The 20,094-nt window shown below is 43.9% G+C and overlaps 8 protein-coding genes across 8 annotated transcripts; 3 read left to right on the forward strand and 5 right to left on the reverse strand.

Annotated features, from left to right (window-relative positions):
* Window positions 1–216: 216 nt before the first annotated feature.
* On the forward strand, window positions 217–1,577 carry SAMD00019534_005900 (hypothetical protein; the record flags this gene model as incomplete). The annotated part of the gene is made up of 3 exons (XM_012904023.1): window positions 217–383; window positions 444–1,111; window positions 1,192–1,577. 3 exons carry the CDS (start codon window positions 217–219, stop codon window positions 1,575–1,577), a joined length of 1,221 nt encoding a protein of 406 aa, XP_012759477.1.
* Window positions 1,578–1,605: 28 nt separating this feature from the next.
* SAMD00019534_005910 (hypothetical protein) lies at window positions 1,606–7,079 on the reverse strand (the record flags this gene model as incomplete). The annotated part of the gene is made up of 10 exons (XM_012904024.1): window positions 1,606–2,127; window positions 2,195–2,335; window positions 2,420–2,841; window positions 2,926–3,021; window positions 3,390–3,756; window positions 3,827–3,967; window positions 4,039–4,448; window positions 5,032–6,301; window positions 6,366–6,934; window positions 6,998–7,079. 10 exons carry the CDS (start codon window positions 7,077–7,079, stop codon window positions 1,606–1,608), a joined length of 4,020 nt encoding a protein of 1,339 aa, XP_012759478.1.
* Window positions 7,080–7,454: 375 nt separating this feature from the next.
* Window positions 7,455–9,140, reverse strand: SAMD00019534_005920 (hypothetical protein; the record flags this gene model as incomplete). Its single annotated transcript, XM_012904025.1, has 1 exon — window positions 7,455–9,140. One exon carries the CDS (start codon window positions 9,138–9,140, stop codon window positions 7,455–7,457), a length of 1,686 nt encoding a protein of 561 aa, XP_012759479.1.
* Window positions 9,141–9,190: 50 nt separating this feature from the next.
* SAMD00019534_005930 (hypothetical protein) lies at window positions 9,191–9,502 on the forward strand (the record flags this gene model as incomplete). Its single annotated transcript, XM_012904026.1, has 1 exon — window positions 9,191–9,502. One exon carries the CDS (start codon window positions 9,191–9,193, stop codon window positions 9,500–9,502), a length of 312 nt encoding a protein of 103 aa, XP_012759480.1.
* Window positions 9,503–10,507: 1,005 nt separating this feature from the next.
* Window positions 10,508–11,215, reverse strand: SAMD00019534_005940 (hypothetical protein; the record flags this gene model as incomplete). The annotated part of the gene is made up of 2 exons (XM_012904027.1): window positions 10,508–11,051; window positions 11,082–11,215. Coding segments are annotated over 2 exons (678 nt in total), but the record flags the coding sequence as incomplete, so codon positions are not given.
* A 1,110-nt stretch (window positions 11,216–12,325) lies between these two features.
* On the forward strand, window positions 12,326–15,377 carry SAMD00019534_005950 (hypothetical protein; the record flags this gene model as incomplete). Its single annotated transcript, XM_012904028.1, has 3 exons — window positions 12,326–13,697; window positions 13,763–15,135; window positions 15,198–15,377. The coding sequence occupies 3 exons, from the start codon at window positions 12,326–12,328 to the stop codon at window positions 15,375–15,377; spliced, it is 2,925 nt and encodes a 974-aa protein (XP_012759482.1).
* SAMD00019534_005960 (hypothetical protein) lies at window positions 15,257–15,568 on the reverse strand (the record flags this gene model as incomplete). Its single annotated transcript, XM_012904029.1, has 1 exon — window positions 15,257–15,568. A coding segment is annotated over one exon (312 nt), but the record flags the coding sequence as incomplete, so codon positions are not given.
* Window positions 15,569–17,612: 2,044 nt separating this feature from the next.
* Window positions 17,613–19,987, reverse strand: SAMD00019534_005970 (hypothetical protein; the record flags this gene model as incomplete). Its single annotated transcript, XM_012904030.1, has 3 exons — window positions 17,613–18,143; window positions 18,255–19,727; window positions 19,886–19,987. 3 exons carry the CDS (start codon window positions 19,985–19,987, stop codon window positions 17,613–17,615), a joined length of 2,106 nt encoding a protein of 701 aa, XP_012759484.1.
* Window positions 19,988–20,094: the final 107 nt, after the last annotated feature.

Below are 20,094 nucleotides of genomic sequence, written 5' to 3' on the forward strand. Positions count from 1 at the left end.
TATTAACCAAAAATGGAAGTTTGCCTTTTTGAGAACAACAGATCATCCATTACAATCACACATTGTTGAAGAAGACAAAGAGATAGAGTTAGAGATAAAGGATGAATACATTACCCGATATAGTAATAACAGTTATTGGAAAACACTTATTGGGAATACGATGGAGAGGTCGATGTGTTAAGACTTGGATTGGTCAACAAACGATTTAGTATATGTATGAACAAGTTGTTTGTTCGCACTCCATTGTACATTGAATGGTGGAGAGATGAAGAGATAAACACATTGTTGCCAACAACAGCCTCAACTCTATGTATAAGTACTTACAAGATCATACTACCTGGTGTACTGCCTGACACCCTCAACAAGTTGATACTCGGCCCATTGTGTGTTGAGCCTATTCAAGCTGGAGTACTACCTCAATCACTTCGGACACTCAAGTTTAGCAAGTTCTACAATCTGACTATCGAACCCGGTGTCTTGCCTCCACTCAAAGAGTTGATCTTTGGCAATCACTACAATCAACCTATTGTGAATGATGTTCTGCCTGTGACATTGGAGCGACTGACCTTTGGCTTCTATTTCTCACAGGATATCGATGTCCAACTTCAAACGCTCACATCACTTAAAACATTGACAACTGGTCGTATGTTCATGCTCAACATACCTGGCTCACTACCACCTGCCTTGACCGAGTTGTCGTGTAACTATCCAAAAGGAATCATTCCTGGATCCCTACCATCAAATCTCAAGACCCTAGATATTACTGGCGGTCTCAGTGAAAAGATCATGCCTGGTTCATTTCCAGAATCGATCACTACACTCTCTTTGGGCATTGAATTTAAGAACTCCATCCAACCTGGAATGCTTCCCTCATTACTCGTAGCCTTAACAAGTGATCATTTCTATGTCCATCAAGGTTCTCTCCCCGACACACTTCGCACTCTGATACTTGGTCCTAACTTTGATGAGGCCATTCCTCCAGGAGTCATACCGGTCAGCATTACTTCTTTGGAACTTGGTACATACTACAATCATAAGTTTGGAGACAAGACTTTGCCATCATCTTTGACCAGACTGAAGTTTGGTTGGTCGTACGACCAAGACTTGACCGGTGTGCTCCCACCGTCTCTAACCTCATTGGAACTTGGACATATATACAGTCATCATATCACTTTCAAATATCCTATCAAGTCATTAACATGTGCTCGATGGCTGCAGGCAACGAACGTTCTCCCCATGGGAGTCTAAAGGTATCGAAGGAGGTCAACATCCGATCTTGGCAAGCACTCAACCGTATCAACTATAGGATAGGCTCATTGAGATTTTACTCAAAGTCTGTTGACGAACACCTCAAGACTACAGACTTTTGGGAAAAGGTGTTAGAGAGCGCTCCAAACGTAGGATCATACTCGCTTTACACAAAGCGTAATGGCCACAAGATATCTCTGTTCAAGATTGATGAGCACACCATCATCCAAGTGACCACTGAACACTCTTATGGCAAACATTCTATTCTAGATAGGAGGACAGTCAAGCAACAACGATTTCGAGTCAAATCACAATGTACAATCAATTGAGCTGGCCATCACTCAACCTTTTATTCTACTAAAATTGGTACAAGAGTACTATCACAAACAAAATAAGATACATGTAGTTGATCAACCGATATCCATAATGATTTACAGTGACTGCTCCTGATGGTGGACATCCAACATCATCTAGATATTGACAGCCGAGGTCTGGATCACATTTGTCAACAATCTTGCATTTGATTGGTGGACAGGTCTTGGCGGTGTCTTTGGCACACGTACCACCTTGACATGCCCAGTTGTAGCAACGATCCGATGCAGTTTGATTGTCACAAGTGATCTTTGTATGAATACAATGTTCTTTCCAGTTGGTTGTGTTCACTCCTGGAGTGTTGAGAGGTGGGCATGAATCGATGGTGCACTGATCATTGTCATTACACTGTCCACCAGCTGATGCTGAGCAGCAGGTTGATCCATTACCATTACACACACCACAATAGTCGACTGTACAATCCATAGTGATATCAGTCATGATGAGGAATGCTGATATACCAACTTTTCTATTACATTTGAAAATGTCTAATGGGTAAGCATTACCCTGTTGTTTGTTACTTAGTTAGTTGACAGATTAGGTCTTGAATGACCATGGTGGACACCCTACATACCTTTGTAAGATTTAAGGATGTTCCAAGATTAGGCATTGTTCGAAAGCTGCTAGAATGTGTACCTCCATTATCGATTACCAGAGAATTGTTGACATACATCCAGAAATCATCAGTAGATGTAACACTAAAGTATTCGCCTCCCTTTAGAGTTTGGGTGTGCACTGGTCAGTTAGTGCTGGTGCCACGCCGTGCTATCCAATCAATCAATCAAATGATCAAACATACATTGAATATGAATGAAGTATGTAGTTTGAGACAGTAGTGGAAGTTCTGGTAGTCGTTGGCAGAATCATTGTAGATCCTGTTGGCAGGGTTGGTATCCCATCCTTTGTAGTTGATTGGGAAGAATCCTGCTATTGTTCCAGCAGTGTAGTTACCATCGTTGTTGGTTGAGTTGACAAGATAGAATGTTAGATTGTAGGGTACGACCATATTGATGTTGGGAGCTGATGCAAAGAATGTTGGAAACAGGCTTGTATTGGTAATGCATCCTATTCCTGGGGGAGCTAATCCAAGTTCTGGTATACCCAATGTGGCATTGAGCGATTGCTTGACCAAATTCGTCTGTCCATCAACACAAGGTGGTTGGAAGTTGTTATTCAAAGAAGGAAGGTGATCAAATACAGTTGTAGCGACATTATAAGATGCTATATTACATTAATTGATTGGAATAGTTCCGACAGTTGGGGTCAGTGTGAGTGATTATAGCTTGATTGATTGTGATCACATACATCTTAGTGCTTGAACAGAGTCAAGTGTAGTTATGGTCCAAAGTAAAATGGCCACAAAGGTCATGATTGTACACCTACAAGTCATCATTTGATTATCTTGATATGAGAGTAGTTTATACAAATATTAACATGATCAATATATCTTTAAAGTTTGTGACCTAAACTACATAGTTGAAGGTCCTTTGAAAGGGAAGAGTACCCCCCTTGTAGACGCGGTTTTGGTGGACCATCACCAAATTGCGAATGGTCGTAACGCTCACGTGATGAGGGGGAATGTTCCATGGAACCACAAACTACATTTAATTAATATCCACGACTTATTATGGTAATGAACAATATCATCATCATGAGATAAATTGAATCGATATATCCATGATGAACTCTGGTCGAAGCCGATGGTACACATCCCGTATCATTAAGATATAGGCAACCAAGCTGGCTATCACACCTATCCACAATCTTACAATTGATTGGTGGACATGTCTTGGCTGTGTCCTTGGCACAAGCACCACCTTTACACGACCAGTTGTAGCAGCGATCTGATGCAGTCTCGTTGTCACAGCTGATCTTTCTATGTATACAATATTCCTTCAAGTTGGTCGAGTTGACACCTGGAGTGTTGAGCGGTGGACATGAATCGATGGTGCACAGGTCATTATCATTACACACACCAGCGGTAATGTTGTTCATTGGACAACATGTTGATCCATTTCCATTACACACTCCACAATAGTCCATCAAACATTCCAATACAAAGTTGGAGGATATCTGGAATGCTGAGCTATCTGTCTGTCTCTCACATTTGAATAAATCAATTGGATAAGTTGCTCCCTATAATGGAGTCAGTTAATCATTCAAACATTCCATTATTCAATCAATCAATAAATCAATCCACACTTACTTTTGTAAGGTTTAAGTATGTTCCAAGGACTGGAGTAACACCTGTAGTGGCTGTGTGTATTCCACCAATGTCCAATACTAATGTGTTGTTAACATACAACCAAAGGTCGTCATCAGATGTGACCGTGAGGGATTCGCCTCCCTAAAATATAAAATTACCTGTCAGTCAATCAATCACTCTCAATCGCTCAATCAATCAAACATTCGACTTACTTGGAATGTGAAATGAGTATGTAGTTTGATGCAGAAGTGGAAGTTCTGATAGTGACCTGTGGAGTCGTTGTAGATCCTGTTGGCAGGATCGGTATCCCATCCTTGGAAGTTGATTGGGAAGTAGTCGTTTGGTGCGCCTGAGCTGTAGGTTTTACCAGATAGGTTGAATGTCAGGTTGTAGGGAATGGCCACATTGATGTTGGGCGTCTCGGCAAAGAATGTTGGGAACAGAGCTGGTACTCCAATGCAACCTGTAGCAGGATTGGCTGGACCTGCCTCTGGTATACCAAGTGTAGCGTTTAGTTTCTGTTTAACAAGTCCAGTTGTCAAACCACCTCCACAGTTCGGTTGGAAATTTGCATTCTTTGAGGGCAAATGATCAAATATCGTCACTGCTACTCTATAAGATGCTAATTGATTGATTGATTGATTGATCCGAAGTCAGTACAAAGGAGGGGTGGTCGATGAGTGGGAGGACACTTGATAGATGGATGACTCACATGGAAGTGTTTGTCCCGAACATTTAAAGACCAGGAATACCAATATAATGAAGAATGAACTATGATTAACCATTATTGTTATGTTAAAGTTGTAAGTTATAAGTATACATATATCTGTTTATTTGTACAAAAAGAGTATATCTATGATCAATGTTCTTGATTAACCATAGACTTGTCTTGAACCGTGCGTGCGACGTTTGGATGTAGTCACTACATCGTTTTCATTCAATGAATGAACGAGGTTATATTTGGGGTAACTTTGTGGGGGAGTTAGATTTGCACACATTGATCAAGATGTGTTGATTGGAATCATCCCACCATCAATCGATCATTTCTGAAATAAATAAGTTATATTTATTAATTCATTAATTAATTAAAAATATTACAATAATAATAATATTAATAAATACAAACAATTGTGATTGAACTATGGTACTCGAACTGGACGTAGTCACTCCTGTTGTTGTCGACGATGTTGTGTTGGATGGCGTACATCCAGTGGGCAGTGGGTCGATGTTATGATACTCACAGACCTGTTTGGTTGGGTTGCATACTCCCTGTTGACATTGTGGATTGGGAGGTACACATTGTTTGGCAAACTGGATGCAACCCAGCTGAGCATCACACATTGTGTCATTGCAGAAGTTGCTTGGAGCAGCGCATAGCCTGTTGGAATAGCTACATCCTCCAAGGGTTGAGTTACACACGCCAACTTGACATAGTCCCTTGTCCGGACATGATGTGTTGCGGTGCTGGCATCCAGCCACTGGATCGCATGTATCATCTGTGCAAGGGTTACCATCATCACACTTGTTTGGAGTGAATGAGCACTGACCCTTGGTGCACTTGCCAATGGAACACAGACCTTCATTGCAATTGGAGTCAATGTCCACGCACTTGCCATCGGCTGAAGCTCGGCATGCCTGACATCCAAGACACTTCTTGGGAGTGTATGTTATCACACCTGTACTGTGATCACACTCCTCATCAGTGCATATGTCACCATCATCGATGATCAAGTCAGCGTAGATGCACTTGCCAGAGTCCTCGTCACACTTGGCTGACATGCAGTTTGGTGTCTTGGTTGGATCGCAGCAAGCACATTCTGTAGTGTTGAGATATATTGGGAAGCATCCAATGTCGCGATCGCATGAGTATGTTGTGCAGTCTTCTGGCTTTTGAGGCTCACAGTTCTTGGCCGTGATCACACATCCTAACTTCTTGTCGCAGGAGTAGTCCATGCATTTGTTGGGATTGGTTCCGGAGCAGTCCAGGGGGGTGCTCTCACATGTCTGATTGGCTGCGTTACATTTGGTGATTGTGCATGCATCTGGTGCGGTGCACAGTGGCTTGTAAAGACATCCACCCTCTTTGGCGTCACACTTGTCAACAACCTGGCAACTGATTGATGGACATGTCTTGGCGCTGTCCACCACGCACTTTGATCCATCACATGCCCAATTATAACAAGGGTCTGCTGCAGTCTGGTTGGCGCATGAGAACTTTGAATGTGTGCAGTAGTCCTTGAAGTTGGTGATGTTGGCACCTGGTGTGTTGTAGGTTGGACATGCATCGATTGTGCATGAATCATGGTCGTCACACTCGCCACCTGGACCGGCCACACAACAACTCGATCCATCACCATTACAAACTCCACAATAATCCTTTGCAAAACATCTAATCTCCATGTTTGTTATGATCGACATTGAAGAGGATGCAGTATGTCTTTCACAATGGAATAAGTCAAAGCTATACGTGTTACCCTATAAAGAGTGTGTTATGTCAGTCGATGCCTGGAAAGGGATTGGCTCAATCAATCAATCATACTTTGGTTAGATTGAGTGAGGACAGCTTGAGCGAGCCCTTGGCAGTGGCGTGTAGGCCACCTAGGTCAATGACTAACTTGCCATTGATGAACACCCAGAGGTCGTCGTCAGAAGTGACGGTCAGCTCCTCCACGCCAATGTAGGTGAAGAATGATTGCAACTTTATACAGAAGTGGAAGTTCTGATATTTCGCCATGTCGTCCTTGTAGAGTCTGTTGATGGGGTCCGTGTCCCAACCAAGGTAGTTGATCGGGAAGAAGGGGTCCTTGGTCATATTATACATGCCTGTAATAGAGCCATTGGTGGCCAGGGTGAAGTTGAGCGTGTAGGGTATGAACTTGTTGATGTTTGGATTGTAGGAGAAGAAGAATGGGAAGAGGTCCGGGCTGGTGATCCTTGCCTTTGTGTATGTGTCACTAGTACCGTTAAGCTCGGGTACTCCCAACTTTGGGTCCAAAGTAGTCTTGATCAAGAATGGTGTTATACCCTGAGATTGAGCTAAATCTGGTTCAAAGTTGTTGTTCTTTGATGGCAAGTGATCAAAAATGGCTGCATCAATTGTGTATGATTCTAATGATTGCGTAATTGTGAGTTAGTATAAGCCAGGACATTATACTCTAGGGTAATACTTACCTGGTCGTTGAGCTGAGGTGTGGCCAAACACACTCAGTAATATAAGTGTTGACAATATTGACAACTTCCGTATTGAGTACATGATTGATTGAAAGTTATAAGTTGGATTAATGAATGAATTGATGAGGCCTGCAGCTACTTCCTTCTTTCCTTCTTCCCATCATTCAACAAACACCTCGGGTCCATTCATTTCAATCAAAGGATGCCTTGGGTTGGTCCCAAAGCCACTCAATAGTTGTTATCGGGCCAAATCATTTGATGTCTTGTCAAAGGTTTTTTCGAATAATAGTTAGACTCATCAATGGGTGATCATCAGCGGACACATGTCTATATTGGGACGTTTCGTAACTTGGACATTCAATTCAACAACTCAATGAAACGATCTTGATCATGGAGGATAAAGGAATGGGCGTGTTTGTTCGTTCAATGTTTTATAATGCTGGATGATCGTGAGGACTCAATGATACCCACTGCTGTTGTAATGATGTCCAGTTGTCGGGGTCGGATTCGTAGGTATCACATCGAAACCATTGTGATAGTTATTATGATTGTTGTTGTTGTTGTGGAAGATGTTGTTGCCTGCTCCATTGTAATTCGATGATGAAGATGATGTTAACCTGGATGGATGATGATCATTCGAGTATGTTCCACTGTTATTGCCAAAGCCACTGCCACTGCCACTTCCACTGCCACCCTGATATGTATTGTTAGATGAGGATGAGGATGAGGAAAGGTTTGATTGCCTTTTGTTCAATGTTGGACAATCGTTGTCACGATGGTCACCACTTCCACAATTCCAGCAAACAGTGTGCTTTTCTGGTGGCTTATAATAGGACTTCATACGCTTATGACTGTCAGCAGTGTTGTTGCTGTTACTGTTGCTGCTTCTGTTTGGCATACGATCGAAATCACGCTCGCGATCACGATCACGATCACGGTCACGCTCACGATCACGCTCACGATCATGATCACGATCACGTTCACGGTCGCGCTCACGCTCACGTTCACGGACATCGTTGTGAACTGGTCCGACATCCCTTTCTCGTTTGCGTGCGTTATGTATTTCCAGTCCACGCCTCATTAGGTTCTTGAGGCGGGCCGTGTAGTCTGAGCACTCGCGTCCTGCCGCCGCTATCTGTGGGTCGAGCCTGATTTCGCTCCTCAGCGATTGGACGTAGAGGCGGCAGACAAATGCGCTAATCTCCAAGCCGTTGTCGCGTACCGTGTCAAGAAACAATGTGTTGTACTCTTCCGTCGGCTTGTTAAGGCCAGGCGCGCAGAGCTTCACGAGGTTGAGAGCTGGTTGGTAGTCGGGGCCATTGCCCTTGTCGAATGCTTTGTAGATGCAATCCTTAAAGTCTGCCCAAGTGTGGGGTAGCCTTCCATTGGGGTATTGGCGAGCGACCTTCTCGATTTGATTAGGGTGCTTGAGACCCTTAATGAACAATTGGATGAGCTGTCTTTCATTGAGCCTTGCCGAGAGATACTTATCCTCGAATTCGTTCAGTGTCTTTTTGAGATGTGGAGGATGTCTTGGCGTGAGCACAATCGACATCCTTATCTTGTCGACCATGTAATGTGGAGGTTGATCGTCTTCATGTCTTGATTGTTGCTGATGCTGCTGCTGCTGGTACTGAGATGGTCTGTCCTGTTGATTCTGTGGATGATGTGTTTCTCGCTGTTGAGGTGCCTGTGATTGTGTTTGTGATTGTGTAGGTGATGGTGATGGTTGTTTCTGAGGTTGTTGTGCGGGTGGTTGTTGTGGCTGTTGCTGGGGCTGTGGCTGTGGTTGTGGCTGTGGTTGTGGATGCTGTTGTGGCTGCTGTTGTTGATGTGGTACCTGTTGTGACTGTGATAGTGGTTGCTGTGGATGAGGTAGCGGCTGTTGTGACTGAGATAGTGGCTGTTGTGGCGGCTGTTGAGGTGGTTGTTGAGTCGGTTGAGGCTGAGGCTGATCGTGAGTCTGGAGTTGAATGTAAGTGAGCACTGACTCCATGTCAGCAATCACACCATTGACAACAAGGACTGTGAACTCCTCCATCTTGGCTGGACTGATCACTCGTCCACTAAACACACGAGCAATCTCATTGCGAATGAATGACTGGACCGATGGTGCCAGGAATGTTCGCATCTCCAGTGACATCAGAGCAAAGTTGGGAAACCTCCTACGTCCATGTGCATCGATATACATCAATGCCTCAAGTTGGGATTGAACTGGTGGTGGTTGATTTGCCTGCAGAAGTTGAGGTTGAGGTTGCTGTTGTTGTGGTTGCTGTTGCTGTGGCTGTTGCTGTGGTTGCTGTTGCTGTTGCTGTTGTGGCTGTGGATACGTCGGCAATGTCCCAAAGTCAGACGTCGAGGTTCCTGTTCGTTCATTTGAAACTGACGACGATGAGCTTGAAGTTCGTAGTGAAGTCGTTGGCTGTGATGTTTGATGTGTCGTTGTTGGCTGTGGTGTCACGGAAGAACCTGACGTTCGCAGAGGTGTCGTTGTTTGTGATGTGAAGGACGACGACGATCCTGATGTTCGAAGTGCAGTCGTTGGCTGTGATGCTTGATTTGATGTCGATACATAAGAAGATGATGTGCGAATGCCTGTTGAAGATGAACGAATATCACTTGATGTCGATGATGATGATGATGATGAAGTTGGAGGAGATGTGTTGTGCGATGCGGATGACGAATGGGGCGGCAATGAAGAGTTGGACGAACGTAATGATGATATAGGTTGTGATGTGGATATCGTAGAAGATGATGTTCTAATATTTAAGTTGCTGTTGTTCAATCCCGTTGATGAAGATGAAGGAATATTTGATTGTGATGTCGATATAGGAGGTGATGTAGATGATCCTGGCCTGTAATTTGATGGCAGTGGGGAAGTTGCTACCTTTGGGGCAGAGCTCGAACTCGAGGCAGAGATCGGTGTTGACACTGGCTTTGGTAAAATTATTGTCGAATTGTTGTTGTTCGCAGACGAAGACGAGGAAGAAGATAAAGACGAAGTTGATGAAGTTTGTGATGAAGTCGATGATGATGATGATCCAAAATGTCCAAATGAATATGATCCACTTCCTTCTCCTCCTCCTCCACCTCCGGATGATGATCGATTAATATTATTATTATTGCTCATGTCATAAATATTTATCTGTTTTATATATTTATAATTATATTTAAAAGTATAATATATTTATCAAATATTTGATAATTATAAATATATATGTTGTGTTTAAAGGAGAGATAGAATGAATGATTGAATGTGTAGATTGAGGTGATGTTAAAACCCAGGCTCTGCTGTGCTTTATCCAAAAACACATAAGCATACACATACACACCACTTTTCTGGTCGACAACAACAAGCAAAGCAAGTCAATAAATGTAAATGTGCCAAATTTGGCTTTTTAGATCTTCGTTCATCACCACAATTTTATCATGAATGCCATCGAATCGATTCTACCCAACATCAGCAACAACCTGTACAAGTAAATACAACATTAAATTAATTATTTATTTATTTACATTATGTTGTTGTTGTAATTGTTGTTGTTGTAGTAATATTTGTTGTTGTTGTTGTTGTTGCCTACATATACTTTGTATTATTGATTGTGTACGATCTGTTACGCTACACTGAAACTCGAGAAAGAGACCGGTGAGGAATGCATTGATGGTCTGCTCTTCAACATTGACAGAGTATCCAATGATGTTTAGGAATTGTAACTCCATTCGCAAGAGCATCTCGCCACTGGTATGGAATCGTTTGGCAACTTGATGCATACGGACGCTCTTATGGTCCGATTGCACCTTGATCGTGATCAAACAACTTATAAGCATCACCCATAATAGTTGGCTCTGCTTTACACTGCCAACTTGTTTGACATACTTGTCGGCAAGGTATGTTGCTCTGTATATATAGTCGGCGGGGACATTCAATTCTTCGATCATCCACTGAAGTATCATCTCTAGAATTTCTTTTACGACACAAGACATTTGTTCCGCTGGGAGCAAGTCAATGGTGTTGCGAGTCGGGCTGTTGTGGCTGGAACTTCCTGGCGAGGTCCCGTAGGAGGGAACTTGATGGCCATCCAACTGGGACCATTTACATATTTTCTTTACAAGTAGGTCCCGAGAGTTGTTTAAGTAGGTTGAGAGATATGGGTATCTTCTAGATGGAAGCGACTGGATTATATCGATAAATTCCTTTTCATTATTGTCGTTATTGTTATTGTTGGATGGGATTCCAACATTTCCGGAAGTTGATTGATGTTGTTTAGGGACTATATTTATACGACGCGAACATATTGGAGCTGATGATATATACAATGATGGTTGATTATAGTTTGTAGATATCATGGAATATATTTTGAATGATTGATTGAATGTTAATTGAGTTGAGTCCAGATAATAATAATAATATTAATAGTAATTTTGGATTGATTCAATTAATTGTGAAGGAGTAATATAACATATATACAATGAAGATGAGGTTTGGATGGAGATTATAATGCTTAGTTTGTTGTTGGGATGATTGGTACTGTTGGTGGAATGTAAGTGGAACCGAGAGTTGATGGAGGAGTGTATCGAGTAAGTCTACAAACTGACAATAGTTCATATGTGTATATACAACTTGTGAAATGATTGAATTACAATCTATTAGGGATCTTATATTTACACGATGTTGTGGTGGAGCAAACAATGGAAGTTGAAGTTGTGTGATTATTTGTTTGATTGATTGATTGTGTGTGTGTGAGGGGTGATTGTGATCACAACTGTGGGAGTGATTGACAGCATGTTAGATTGTCAGTGTGAGAGTGTGAACATTAATGTGTTTGATTGGTTGAAAGAATGAAGAGTTGACGGATGAGGTGAATACTCTGATCACTCACTAACTGGGTTTGTCACATTGTTAGTTGAGTTTCGAAGCGTCACGCATATTATTTAATCGATTAAACTATGTATGTAGGTGTGACACTATGTCAGACGATGGATGTGGATCATGGTATCCACCATAAACTAATCTATTACCAATACATAATACGTATATATTTATAATAGGAGGAGTGTTGGTCAAATACTTTCCTAGTGACTCCCCATCAAACAAAGGAAGAATTAACTTATGTAATATAATATAATAAAACAATCTATGAGAACTACTTGGTGTCTCCCCAACCCTCGCTCTAACCTTATTTATGGAAGTGTTTTCCCTCCTTTTTTCAAATTTTCAAACTAATGCGGTGTTTGAGTTCATATCGAATGTTTGATTGATTGCATTCAGATACAAAGATATAGATATAGATATATACGTACATAGGGATTGATTAACAATCAAGTATTATGATGGACCCATTCGATGATAGTGATAATGTAGAAAGTGATAATGACAATAACAACAACAATAACAATAATAACAATGGCAAGACTTCCAAGAAGTCAACTGCTAAAGCAACAGTACCAGCACCAGCATCCAAGATGTCAAGAATAGCATTCTTGGACACGAGAAACACTGATACTGGAGGTGACAAGAAACGACAAAAAGAAAAAGACTTGGTCAATCGCAAAGACAAGAAACGTCAAAGAAAGGACATTGATGACAAAGACTTGGACATAGATAAAGACAAGAACAAGGACGAGGACGAAGACAAGGACAAGGATGAGGACGAGGACCATCCAGATGATGGAGGCGACGACGATGGTGGTGGTGATGATGGAGGCGATGATGGAGATGAGAACAAATCAGACGATGAATATAAGAACAATGATCCAGTCAAGTACCATATACATATACCTGAAGAGACGGGAGTCTATATTTGGGGCACCCGAACCAAGGTCCAAGACGTACAAACAAAGTTCAGGAACTTTATACACAACTTCAGATTGAAGAGACGTCCAAGAGCCGACGACATTGATGAAGACGATGTCGAGCCACGCGACGACGATGAAGAGGCAGAAGACGAGCAGGACAAAGACCAAGACATGAATGGCAATGGTCATGGCCCATACCAACATCAATCATTGTATCTCAACCTGCTTGAACAGCTGCATGTGCGCCGTGGCAGACATCTCAACATCAACTTCAGGTACCTGGTCGAGTTTGATAAGGAGCTGCATGGACTGTGGATACGCTATCCAAACGAGCTGATACCATTGCTCGACCAGGAGATCAACGCCATCTACCAAGAGATGTACCCCGATGACGACATGGAAGACTCTGGCGATTCGCGTCTGCCCATCGAGCTGCATCCATTCAATCTGGATCAGGTGCGCCCAATGCGTCAGCTCAACCCGTCGGATATCGACCAGATCATTGCCATCCGCGGCCTGATCATTCGTACCAGCGCCATCATCCCCACACTGGTGCGCTGTTTCTTCCAGTGCTCAAACTGTGGCGCGTGCGCCGAGTCTGATGTGGTCAAGCAAAAGGTGATCGAGCCTGCAACCTGCACCAACACATCATGCAAGGCCAAGGCCTCGATGAAGCTGGTGCACAACCGATGTACGTTTGGCGAGAAACAATTTGTCAAGTTGCAAGAGACGCCCGATGCCATACCCGAGGGTGAGACGCCACACACCGTCTCCATGTTCATCCACTCTGAGCTCATTGACATTGGCAAGCCAGGCGACCGCGTTGAGATCACCGGAGTCTTCAAGGCCAATCCATCAAAGTCCAGCGCAACAACTCAATACCTTCGCGCCATTTACAAGACATGTAAGTGAAGTTGTGACGACCCATCCTGGAACCATCCCTTACTAACCAACACACTACTACCCTAGACATCGATGTAGTACACATCAAGAAGATAGAGAAGGTTAGGAATGATGAGGGAGGAAACGGATCGGTGGAGAGCAACCTGCAGCTTATGGAGAGCTTGGACGACGTGGAGATAACGTTGGAGCGAGAGAAGGAGTTGAAGGAGCTGTCACAGCGCAGCGATATTTACGACTTGGTGACGCGATCGCTTGCACCCAGCATCTGGGAGCTGGAGGACATCAAGAAGGGTATCCTCTGCCAGTTGTTTGGCGGCTCCAACAAGAACTTCCAGGAGGAGGGTGGAAACAGGATCCGTGGCGACATAAACATCCTGCTATGCGGTGACCCCGGTACGAGCAAGTCGCAGATGCTCTCATTCGTACACAAGATCGCGCCCCGTGGTATCTACACTAGTGGTAAGGGCAGCAGTGCCGTCGGACTGACGGCGTACATTACTCGCGATCCAGACACACGTGAGACCGTGCTCGAGTCGGGCGCGCTCGTGCTGAGCGACCAGGGTGTGTGCTGCATCGATGAGTTTGACAAGATGTCGGACCACACGCGTTCCATCCTGCACGAAGCCATGGAACAGCAGACAGTGTCCGTTGCCAAGGCCGGCATCATCTGTACGCTGAACGCCCGTACCAGTATCCTGGCGTCAGCCAACCCCAAGGAGAGCAGGTACAATCCACGTCTGTCGGTCGTCGAGAACCTCCAGCTGCCGCCAACGCTGCTCTCACGTTTCGACCTCATCTACCTCGTGCTGGACAAGCCCAACGAGCGCAGCGACCGCCATCTGTCGCGCCACATTGTCTCACTGTTCTGGGCGGAGAAGCCGATCCCCGAGTGGCACATGCCACACGACCTCCTTTCCGACTACATCGCATTCGCTCGCAAGAAGATACATCCAAAGATCCGTGAGGACTCTGTCGAGTCGCTGGTCAACGGCTACCTGGAGATGCGAGCGAGGGGCGGTGGCAAGACGATCACCGCCACGCCGCGTCAGCTCGAGTCGCTGATACGTATTGCCGAGGCACACGCCAAGATCAGATACTCACCCGAAGTCGAACCAGTTGACGTTGCCGAGGCCATCAGACTGGTCAAGGTGGCGCTTCAGCAGGCAGCCATCGACCCACACACAGGCACCATCGACATGGACCTCATCACGACCGGCAGGAGTGCCTCGTCACGTGAGGAGATTGGTCGTGTGAAGGACGCCATCATTGATGTGTTCCAGAGCAGCGATCCGAGCAGTGGCACACCCGAACAGCTCTTCAAGAGGCTCATGGCCAGTGCCCACAACAGCAGCAAGTCATCGGTATCATTCCAACATGTGACCGTCGATGATGTCCGCGAGGCATTCAAACAGTTGGAAGAAGAGGAGTCTGTCAGGATGGTAGGTTCAAACGTATACAAGCTACGTTAATCAATCATTCAATCAATCAATCAATCAACTAGAATGACAATGTAATAAAGAATAAGAGTGATGTGGCCAACACTTCAATGAAGTTGGTTCATTTAAACAAAGTCCAAAAGATGTTGTGGCCTGTACCTGTCATTGATGTTGTCCGTTGTTTGATTGATTGGCTTGGTTTGTTGATGATACTATTTATCGCTATCGTTAAATACAGTGAATAGAAGTGGAGTTGTGACCTTGTATGCCAAGGTTTGAGGATGATTTTAAATGGTGGAGGCGCTACCCTTGATGATAATATTTGTTGATTGTCTCTATCTGTCACTTGCTGGTGCTGCTGTTGGTGCTGTTGTTGCGTTGGTGCTGTTGTTGTTGGGTAATATAGTATGTGATTGTGCGCTATCCTTGAATGCATAGAACAGGCCAAAGGCAAGTCCAAGGAAGACTCCCCATAACAATATAATGACCAATGATGATTTAACTATGTTGTCATTATTGTTGTTAGTAACATACAACATTACAAACATGATGTATTATTAATATGATTGACACCTACGACAAATCATTGGAGTATCTCCACAGACTCGCAATTGTCCATTCTTATCTCTTTTGATTGGACTATAATTTGAAGGCTTGATATTCTTTACGCTCTTGACGCCCTTCTTTACTCCTTTCATTGTCTTCTTTGCAACATTCTTCATCTCTTTCTTTATTTGTGTTAAATATATATATAAGTATATAAAGATATAAATAGAATAAGTAAGTGAAGTGAATGTGATAATGTATCTGAATGAAAGAATGAACAGATTGGGGGTTGGTTGTCGGCTTCAACAACAACCAGGTGTGAAAACCTGTGTCAAGTCAGAGATTCACACTTTCGTGTTCTTCAAGTTGAACACAAGACTAACAACAAAGAATGAATGAAAGAGATAATAAGGGGTGAAAGGACGCAATGAAGAGGCAAACAAAGGCAAGTTGTATTTGGTTGTGATTTGATATACATTTATTTCGTATTTATTTACATGTATTTTGTGAAGACTGACACTCTATTTGATGTCTCGATGATTCTCTGTCATGTACATTACTATACCAGTTATCAAAATGAATGGTATTGAACTGTTTAACAAGTCCCAAGCCTCACCTGTTCCCCAATTATAAGGTCCAACTCCCAAAGGACCAGATGCATAATTATAATCCATCGTACCATTACTATACTCGCAGAACTTGCCTCCAAACTGTGTAGTGAATGGTTCAGGTGTATGACAATCCTGGTAAAGATGATTGATTGATTGATTGATTGATTGAGTAAGTTAGTGAGTGAGGGAGGATGGATGGGTGGATGGGACTATTCCAGTATTGACATACTTTGTAGACAGGGTTTGAGAACCAATTGATTGAATATGTTGCGGCAAGTGATACTAGTAGTGTGACGATACTTAGGTATTTGTTGATAAATATACATATTGGATGTCTAAAGTTATTAACTCTTGATATAAACATTGATAATAAACTTAATAAAGTCAATACTATTATTGCCAATGATAACATCTCTAGTGCCAGCACAAACTTCCTTGTTTGATATAATGCCATATCCTTCATTGTAGTTGACACTGTAGTACCATTATCATATACAGCCTTAACTTCCAACATTGATATTGTAATATATACTAATACTTCATTCTCGAAATCATACAAGAAGAATGATTCCCAAGGAACTATAAATATAATCAGGTTAGTTATGTTTGATCGTTTCAAGGATTGATGGATAACTTACCAAACAATGCAATTGACAATAATAATATTGTTACAAATATTGATGATCCTATAATAATATTGAATTTCTGGAAAATACTAATATCTGGTATTCTCTTTAATATTGACATGATTGTTATAAATATTATTAATATAATAATAATAGTGAAGATGAATAGGATAGATTAAATGACCGTGAACAAGGGAAGTTGCAAATATATTACAACACTACAACAACAACAGCATTCATTAATATTACTATCATCATGTGATCTGTTTAGATGAAGATAAGGCCTCCCCAGATAGTGATGGTGTAGACGACGTTCTATAACTCAGTTGAATGAATGAGAGAGAGTGATGACAATTTAAATGAACTTGGATGGTGGTTGTAAGTTAAGGTGATTGTTAGCCTCAAGGGGTATCCTTTAGTCAGTCAACCGACCTTTTTTTGTGTGTGTGTTTGATCAAACACACACTAAGATACCCCTTCGTCAATCAAATCATAAAGGTGGGGGAACATGTGATGTTAGAGTGATAGAGATAATTAGTATTACATTGTTTAGATTGTGATAGATAATACATCATCATCATCATATGATTTATTAATTATGGATGGATGAACTGATGGAACGGAATGAATCCACTTGTGAGTGTGTGATGTGAATGAACATAAATGGTGGAAGTTTAGAATTTGATGATATTGTTGTTTACTTGAACTCGATGAGGATCTCGTCGACAGCGACGTTCGTGCCTGCCTTGACCTTAATCGACTTGATCTCGCAGTCACGTGGAGCACGCAAGACGTTCTGCATCTTCATGGCCTCGATGACACACAACTCCTGGCCCAGGACAACCTTGTCGCCCTCCTTGACGGCCAGCGAGAGGATGGCGCCTGGCATTGGCGACAGCAGGGCGTTGGACGAGTCGACAGACTTCTTGATGGGCATGTACTTGTACAGCTCGTCCTCTTCGGGCGTGCGCACAATCACCTCGGTCTTGGTGCCGTGGAACTGCAGGGTGTAGGCGTGTGTGGAGCGTCCGTGAATCTGGAATCTGTGCACGCCGCCGTCAATCTTGAGTGTGAGCATCTCTGGTGTATCCTCCTGGATCTCCATATCGTACTGCTTGACAATCGTCTCGCTAGCCTCGTCGACCAATTGAATAACGAATGAATCCTTCTTAACCTCAACTCTCAACAAATGTCTAACATTGCCAACTCTGATGACAAAGAACTCGTCCTGTATGATGTCGTCCAATGATCAAAGTGATTGATTGATTGATTGATTGATTATGGTTGAGTGAGTGAGTGAGCTATTATTGCCAGCCATCCAACTTGATTGAGTACTTACAGTCTCGATTGGGGTATCACGAGCTTGGTTTGTGCTGTTGGAAAGGAGCTTGTATTGATCCATGAAGCGAAGAACTGTAGCACAGACGGCCAACTGCTCAATCTGCTTTGGAGTGAAGTGGTAGCCCTTGAAACCCTCGGGGTACTCCTCGGGGATGAAGCTGGTGCTGAAGTCACCAGAGAGGAACTTCTCGTTCTCCATGACGTCGCGCAGGAAGGGCACGTTGTGGTTGACACCCTTGATGAAGTACTCGTCCAACGCCTTCTTCATGCGGATGATGGCGCTCTTTCTCGTCTCGCCGTATGTGATGAGCTTGGAGATGAGTGGATCGTAGTAGGTGGAGATCTCGCCTCCCTCTTGGATGCCTCCGTCGATACGGACGCCGGGTCCCTCGGGTCTGATGTACTTCTTGATGCGGCCAATCGATGGCAAGAAGTTGCGGTATGGGTCCTCGGCGTAGACACGCGACTCGACGGCCCATCCCTTGATCTTGACCTCCTGTTGCTGCAGCTTGAGCTTCTCGCCGTAGGCGATGCGGATCATGTGCTCGACGAGGTCCTGGCCAGTGATCTCCTCAGTGATTGGATGTTCCACCTGGAGACGAGTGTTCATCTCGAGGAAGTAGAAGTTCTTCTTCATGTCGACGAGGAACTCCACGGTACCGGCGGACTTGTAGCCGACGGCCCTGCACAGTGCGGCGGCCTGGCGACCCATGGCGTTACGGGTCTCGTCGTCGAGGAAGGGCGAGGGCGCCTCCTCAATGACCTTTTGGTTACGACGCTGGATCGAGCACTCACGCTCGGGGAAGTAGAGGGCGTTGTCACCATCGGACAGCACCTGGATCTCAATGTGTCTGCCGCGGTCGATGTACTTCTCGATCAACATACGGTCATCACCAAACGATGACTTGGCCTCCTGCTTGGACAGTCTGAATCCGATCTTGACGTCCTCGTCGTTCCAGGCGATTCTCATACCCTTGCCACCACCACCAGCGCTGGCCTTGACCATGACGGGGTAGCCAATCTCGTTGGCGATCCTGATGACCTCGTCCAGACTCTCGACCTCACCGATGAAACCTGGGATGACGCTGACGCCGGCCGCCTTGGCGATCTTCTTGGACTCGATCTTGTCGCCGAGTGCGTGCATGGCGTACGAGCCCGGTCCAATGAAGGTGACGCCGATCTTCTCGAGCTCCTTGACAAAGTGACTGTTCTCCGAGAGGAAACCGTAGCCGGGGTGAACGGCTTGTGCGCCAGTCTTCTTGATGGCCTCAATGATGGCCTCGATGTTCAGATAGCTCTTGCTGGTTGGTGCTGGGCCGACACAGACTGCCTCATCAGCCTCCTGCACAAACTTTGAGTACTTGTCTGCGTCACTGTGAATGGCAACAGTCTTGATGCCCATCTTCTTACAAGTGCGGAATACACGGCATGCAATCTCTCCACGATTAGCAACCAATATCTTCTCGAACATCTGTTTATTTAACATCATTGATTGATTGATTGATTGATTGATTGATCGAGGTTAGAGTGTCAGTCACTCATTCATTGAATGTTCCGCGCGGAACCCTGTCTTGCTTCATCATCATGCACTATGTCGCATGAATGCATTGAATGACAACATGAACTTACAAAGTTAGGAGAAGACGAGTGGAAGTAGCGAACCATCTGGTGTGCAGAGGCACCAGCAGTGGTCTTATGTCCTGCGAGGGATGACAAGATCAACCTGTTCATTGTTTATTTGATTGGGTTGTGTTGTATATATTGCTGCCTAGCTGAGCTGATGTTGTTACTACTATAGTATTATATAATAATAATAATGATACCCCTGCTTGCTGCTT

The sequence above is a fragment of the Acytostelium subglobosum genome (assembly GCF_000787575.1).
Source record: "Acytostelium subglobosum LB1 DNA, scaffold: scaffold1, whole genome shotgun sequence".
NCBI lineage: Eukaryota > Evosea > Eumycetozoa > Acytosteliales > Acytosteliaceae > Acytostelium > Acytostelium subglobosum.